The sequence below is a fragment of the Salmo salar genome, unplaced genomic scaffold (assembly GCF_905237065.1).
Source record: "Salmo salar unplaced genomic scaffold, Ssal_v3.1, whole genome shotgun sequence".
Lineage (NCBI taxonomy): Eukaryota > Metazoa > Chordata > Actinopteri > Salmoniformes > Salmonidae > Salmo > Salmo salar.
Genome location: NW_025549165.1, coordinates 195001 through 202500, shown reverse-complemented (window position 1 = coordinate 202500; position 7500 = coordinate 195001). Strand labels below are relative to the sequence as shown.

The 7500-nt window shown below is 47.4% G+C and overlaps 1 protein-coding gene across 1 annotated transcript in view; it reads left to right on the top strand.

Moving 5' to 3' along the window:
• The window catches only part of LOC106590801 (plexin-B3), a gene marked incomplete at its 5' end in the record, with an annotated part of 87053 nt that overhangs the window by 57624 nt on the left and 21929 nt on the right, over nt 1-7500 (top strand). The window contains 2 exon segments of the mRNA XM_045713070.1: nt 2771-2988; nt 6313-6491. Of these exon segments, the coding sequence (XP_045569026.1) occupies nt 2771-2988; nt 6313-6491 (397 nt within the window).

The window sequence follows — 7500 nt, the reverse complement described above, 5'->3', positions numbered from 1 at the left end:
ATAGTGATTTACATAGAGGATAGTGCTTTACATAGAGGATAGTGCTTTACATAGGGGATAGTGCTTTACATAGGGGATAGTGCTTTACATAGTGCTTTAAATAGAGGATAGTGCTTTACATAGGGGATAGTGCTTTACATAGAGGATAGTGCTTTACATAGAGGATAGTGCTTTACATAGGGGATAGTGCTTTACATAGAGGATAGTGCTTTACATAGAGGATAGTGCTTTACATAGTGCTTTACATAGGGGATAGTGCTTTACATAGTGCTTTAAATAGAGGATAGTGCTTTACATAGGGGATAGTGCTTTACATAGAGGATAGTGCTTTACATAGTGGATAGTGCTTTACATAGGGGATAGTGCTTTACATAGGGGATAGTGCTTTACATAGAGGATAGTGCTTTACATAGAGGATAGTGCTTTACATAGAGGATAGTGCTTTACATAGTGCTTTACATAGGGGATAGTGCTTTACATAGGGGATAGTGCTTTACATAGAGGATAGTGCTTTACATAGGGGATAGTGCTTTACATAGAGGATAGTGCTTTACATAGAGGATAGTGCTTTACATAGGGGATAGTGCTTTACATAGAGGATAGTGCTTTACATAGTGCTTTACATAGGGGATAGTGCTTTACATAGGGGATAGTGCTTTACATAGGGGATAGTGCTTTACATAGAGGATAGTGCTTTACATAGGGGATAGTGCTTTACATAGGGGATAGTGCTTTACATAGAGGATAGTGCTTTACATAGAGGATAGTGCTTTACATAGGGGATAGTGCTTTACATAGAGGATAGTGCTTTACATAGTGGATAGTGCTTTACATAGGGGATAGTGCTTTACATAGAGGATAGTGCTTTACATAGAGGATAGTGCTTTACATAGAGGATAGTGCTTTACATAGGGGATAGTGCTTTACATAGGGGATAGTGCTTTACATAGGGGATAGTGATTTACATAGGGGATAGTGCTTTACATAGAGGATAGTGCTTTACATAGGGGATAGTGCTTTACATAGTGCTTTACATAGTGGATAGTGCTTTACATAGGGGATAGTGCTTTACATAGGGGATAGTGCTTTACATAGGGGATAGTGCTTTACATAGAGGATAGTGCTTTACATAGGGGATAGTGCTTTACATAGAGGATAGTGCTTTACATAGGGGATAGTGCTTTACATAGAGGATAGTGCTTTACATAGAGGATAGTGCTTTACATAGTGCTTTACATAGGGGATAGTGCTTTACATAGAGGATAGTGCTTTACATAGAGGATAGTGCTTTACATAGGGGATAGTGCTTTACATAGAGGATAGTGCTTTACATAGAGGATAGTGCTTTACATAGAGGATAGTGCTTTACATAGAGGATAGTGCTTTACATAGGGGATAGTGCTTTACATAGTGCTTTACATAGGGGATAGTGCTTTACATAGAGGATAGTGCTTTACATAGAGGATAGTGCTTTACATAGGGGATAGTGCTTTACATAGAGGATAGTGCTTTACATAGAGGATAGTGCTTTACATAGTGCTTTACATAGGGGATAGTGCTTTACATAGAGGATAGTGCTTTACATAGAGGATAGTGCTTTACATAGGGGATAGTGCTTTACATAGGGGATAGTGCTTTACATAGAGGATAGTGCTTTACATAGGGGATAGTGCTTTACATAGTGCTTTACATAGAGGATAGTGCTTTACATAGGGGATAGTGCTTTACATAGGGGATAGTGCTTTACATAGGGGATAGTGCTTTACATAGAGGATAGTGCTTTACATAGGGGATAGTGCTTTACATAGAGGATAGTGCTTTACATAGAGGATAGTGCTTTACATAGGGGATAGTGCTTTACATAGTGCTTTACATAGGGGATAGTGCTTTACATAGGGGATAGTGCTTTACATAGGGGATAGTGCTTTACATAGGGGATAGTGCTTTACATAGGGGATAGTGCTTTACATAGTGCTTTACATAGAGGATAGTGCTTTACATAGAGGATAGTGCTTTACATAGGGGATAGTGCTTTACATAGGGGATAGTGCTTTACATAGGGGATAGTGCTTTACATAGGGGATAGTGCTTTACATAGGGGATAGTGCTTTACATAGAGGATAGTGCTTTACATAGGGGATAGTGCTTTACATAGAGGATAGTGCTTTACATAGTGCTTTACATAGGGGATAGTGCTTTACATAGGGGATAGTGCTTTACATAGGGGATAGTGCTTTACATAGAGGATAGTGCTTTACATAGGGGATAGTGCTTTACATAGGGGATAGTGCTTTACATAGAAGATAGTGCTTTACATAGAGGATAGTGCTTTACATAGGGGATAGTGCTTTACATAGGGGATAGTGCTTTACATAGAAGATAGTGCTTTACATAGAAGATAGGTTGCCATTTTGGACGCAGGTATAACATTTATACAGCTCCTGAGCCTCATAAAGACAGGATTAATTTATTCCCTTCCTCCTCTCCTCTCCTCTCCTCTCCTCTCCTCTCCTCTCCTCTCCTCTCCTCTCCTCTCCTCTCCTCTCCTCTCCTCTCCTCTCCCCTCCCCTCCCCTCCCCTCCCCTCCCCTCCCCTCCCCTCTCCTCTCCTCTCCTCTCCTCTCCTCTCCCTCTCCTCTCCTCTCCTCTCCTCTCCTCTCCCCTCCCCTCCCTCCCCTCCCCTCCCCTCTCCTCTCCTCTCCTCTCCCCTCCCCTCTCCTCTCCTCTCCTCTCGTCTCGTCTCCTCCTCCTCCTCCTCCTCTCCTCTCCAGATCTGATGACAGAGATGATGGATCTGAGCAGTGATGTGGGTGGACCAGGTATTCCTCTCCTGGACTATAAAACGTATGCAGAGCGCGTGTTCTTCCCCGGCCAGAGGGGGGCTCCACTGAGTCAGAACCTGGACCTGCCAGAGTCCCGCAGACGGACAGTGGAACAGGGCCTGGGGCAACTCAACAACCTCCTCAACAACAGACTGTTCCTTATCAGGGTGAGTAAATGGTTGGACGGACGGACGGACGGACGGACGGATACAAATCATTAAAATCCAGACAGAAAATATTTACACAAGAAGGCAAATCTAAAAGGCATTGTAGGTGGAATCTAAGAATACAAGGTAAACATGATTAAAAACAAAAAGTGGTGCAACACATGCTCATTTATTCAAACCCCCAAATATTTGAATCTTTATTTAATTGGTATGCACTTAAATGCATTGAATAAATAAAGATCTTTAGGGATTACGGTACAGACAGACAGACAGACAGACAGACAGACAGACAGACAGACAGACAGACAGACAGACAGACAGACAGACAGACAGACAGACAGACAGACAGACAGACAGTGTCGGTTTGTCTGGACAAATCTGGTGGGAAGTGAGCTGGCAACCATTGGTTTGCTGGTATCAAATTCTAGTTGCCGGCCCCTGCCATTGCGCCCTTAAGCAAGGTACTTAACCATTACAAAAACCTCTCCAGGGGGGCGTAATATGGCTACCAACTGTTCCAGGGGGGCGTAATATGGCTACCAACTGTTCCAGGGGGGCGTAATATGGCTACCAACTGTTCCAGGGGGGCGTAATATGGCTACCAACTGTTCCAGGGGGGCGTAATATGGCTACCAACTGTTCCAGGGGGGCGTAATATGGCTACCAACTGTTCCAGGGGGCGTAATATGGCTACCAACTGTTCCAGGGGGGCGTAATATGGCTACCAACTGTTCCAGGGGGGGCGTAATATGGCTACCAACTGTTCCAGGGGGCGTAATATGGCTACCAACTGTTCCAGGGGGGCGTAATATGGCTACCAACTGTTCCAGGGGGGCGTAATATGGCTACCAACTGTTCCAGGGGGCGTAATATGGCTACCAACTGTTCCAGGGGGCGTAATATGGCTACCAACTGTTCCAGGGGGGCGTAATATGGCTACCAACTGTTCCAGGGGGCGTAATATGGCTACCAACTGTTCCAGGGGGGCGTAATATGGCTACCAACTGTTCCAGGGGGCGTAATATGGCTACCAACTGTTCCAGGGGGCGTAATATGGCTACCAACTGTTCCAGGGGGCGTAATATGGCTACCAACTGTTCCAGGGGGCGTAATATGGCTACCAACTGTTCCAGGGGGGCGTAATATGGCTACCAACTGTTCCAGGGGGCCGTAATATGGCTACCAACTGTTCCAGGGGGCGTAATATGGCTACCAACTGTTCCAGGGGGGCGTAATATGGCTACCAACTGTTCCAGGGGGGCGTAATATGGCTACCAACTGTTCCAGGGGGCGTAATATGGCTACCAACTGTTCCAGGGGGCGTAATATGGCTACCAACTGTTCCAGGGGGCGTAATATGGCTACCAACTGTTCCAGGGGGGCGTAATATGGCTACCAACTGTTCCAGGGGGGCTGTAATATGGCTACCAACTGTTCCAGGGGGGGCGTAATATGGCTACCAACTGTTCCAGGGGGGCGTAATATGGCTACCAACTGTTCCAGGGGGGGCGTAATATGGCTACCAACTGTTCCAGGGGGCTGTAATATGGCTACCAACTGTTCCAGGGGGCGTAATATGGCTACCAACTGTTCCAGGGGGGCGTAATATGGCTACCAACTGTTCCAGGGGGCGTAATATGGCTACCAACTGTTCCAGGGGGCGTAATATGGCTACCAACTGTTCCAGGGGGCGTAATATGGCTACCAACTGTTCCAGGGGGGGCGTAATATGGCTACCAACTGTTCCAGGGGGCGTAATATGGCTACCAACTGTTCCAGGGGGGCGTAATATGGCTACCAACTGTTCCAGGGGGGCGTAATATGGCTACCAACTGTTCCAGGGGGCGTAATATGGCTACCAACTGTTCCAGGGGGCGTAATATGGCTACCAACTGTTCCAGGGGGGCGTAATATGGCTACCAACTGTTCCAGGGGGGCCGTAATATGGCTACCAACTGTTCCAGGGGGGGCGTAATATGGCTACCAACTGTTCCAGGGGGCGTAATATGGCTACCAACTGTTCCAGGGGGGCGTAATATGGCTACCAACTGTTCCAGGGGGCGTAATATGGCTACCAACTGTTCCAGGGGGCGTAATATGGCTACCAACTGTTCCAGGGGGGCTGTAATATGGCTACCAACTGTTCCAGGGGGGCTGTAATATGGCTACCAACTGTTCCAGGGGGCGTAATATGGCTACCAACTGTTCCAGGGGCGCCGTAATATGGCTACCAACTGTTCCAGGGGGGCCGTAATATGGCTACCAACTGTTCCAGGGGGGCGTAATATGGCTACCAACTGTTCCAGGGGCGCTGTAATATGGCTACCAACTGTTCCAGGGGGGCGTAATATGGCTACCAACTGTTCCAGGGGCGCTGTAATATGGCTACCAACTGTTCCAGGGGGGCGTAATATGGCTACCAACTGTTCCAGGGGCGCTGTAATATGGCTACCAACTGTTCCAGGGGCGCTGTAATATGGCTACCAACTGTTCCAGGGGCGCTGTAATATGGCTACCAACTGTTCCAGGGGGGCGTAATATGGCTACCAACTGTTCCAGGGGGGCGTAATATGGCTACCAACTGTTCCAGGGGGCGTAATATGGCTACCAACTGTTCCAGGGGGCGTAATATGGCTACCAACTGTTCCAGGGGGGCGTAATATGGCTACCAACTGTTCCAGGGGGCGTAATATGGCTACCAACTGTTCCAGGGGGGCGTAATATGGCTACCAACTGTTCCAGGGGGCGTAATATGGCTACCAACTGTTCCAGGGGGGCGTAATATGGCTACCAACTGTTCCAGGGGGCGTAATATGGCTACCAACTGTTCCAGGGGGCGTAATATGGCTACCAACTGTTCCAGGGGGCGTAATATGGCTACCAACTGTTCCAGGGGGCGTAATATGGCTACCAACTGTTCCAGGGGGGCGTAATATGGCTACCAACTGTTCCAGGGGCGCTGTAATATGGCTACCAACTGTTCCAGGGGGGCGTAATATGGCTACCAACTGTTCCAGGGGGCGTAATATGGCTACCAACTGTTCCAGGGGCGCGTAATATGGCTACCAACTGTTCCAGGGGGCGTAATATGGCTACCAACTGTTCCAGGGGGCGTAATATGGCTACCAACTGTTCCAGGGGGCGTAATATGGCTACCAACTGTTCCAGGGGCGCTGTAATATGGCTACCAACTGTTCCAGGGGCGCTGTAATATGGCTACCAACTGTTCCAGGGGCGCTGTAATATGGCTCTCAGACGGGTTGGGATAAAGCAGAAGATACATTGGACTTTTTATAATAATAATCGATTCTCCGACTCTTTCAGTTCATCCACACTCTGGAGGCCCAGCAGAACTTCTCCCAGCGTGACCGAGGCTACGTGGCGTCTCTCCTGACCATGGCGCTGCACGACAAGCTGGAGTACTTCACCGATGTCATGAAGACCTTACTGGGAGACCTGGTGCAGCAATACGTCGCCAAGAACCCCAAACTCATGCTGCGCAGGTGGGTCTCAATGATCCAGGTCCGTGTTACAGAGGGGATTCAGTGAACCACACTTGTGTGATGAGTAAGGTTATCTGAGGCCAAAAAGGTCATGCCTAGACTTTAGCACAGCTGGCTAACACAGTCCTGTGGTACATAGTTCAAACCCAGTCTGTCCCTGTAACATGACCTAACCTCTAGAGATGAATATGCTGATCTATCCTGATATATATATATACTCAATCATGTTGAGATGTTCCCAGTACAGGAACTCAATCATGTTGAGATGTTCCCAGTACAGGAACTCAATCATGTTGAGATGTTCCCAATACAGGAACACAATCATGTTGAGATGTTCCCAATACAGGAACTCAATCATGGTGAGATGTTCCCAGTACAGGAACTCAATCATGGTGAGATGTTCCCAATACAGGAACACAATCATGTTGAGATGTTCCCAATACAGGAACACAATCATGTTGAGATGTTCCCAATACAGGAACTCAATCATGGTGAGATGTTCCCAGTACAGGAACACAATCATGTTGAGATGTTCCCAATACAGGAACACAATCATGTTGAGATGTTCCCAATACAGGAACTCAATCATGTTGAGATGTTCCCAGTACAGGAACTCAATCATGGTGAGATGTTCCCAGTACAGGAACTCAATTTTCTCTACCGGAGGCAAACACTGAGAGAACAAAACAGAATCCCAGTTTCCCCTCTAACTGATAGTGGGGTGGTAGAATCCCAGTTTCCCCTCTAACTGATAGTGGGGTGGTAGAATCCCAGTTTCCCCTCTAACTGATAGTGGGGTGGTAGAATCCCAGTTTCCCCTCTAACTGATAGTGGGGTGGTAGAATCCCAGTTTCCCCTCTAACTGATAGTGGGGTGGTAGAATCCCCCTCTAACTTATAGTGGGGTGGTAGAAGCCCAGTTTCCCCTCTAACTGATAGTGGGGTGGTAGAATCCCCCTCTAACTGATAGTGGGGTGGTAGAATCCCAGTTTCCCCTCTAACTGATAGTG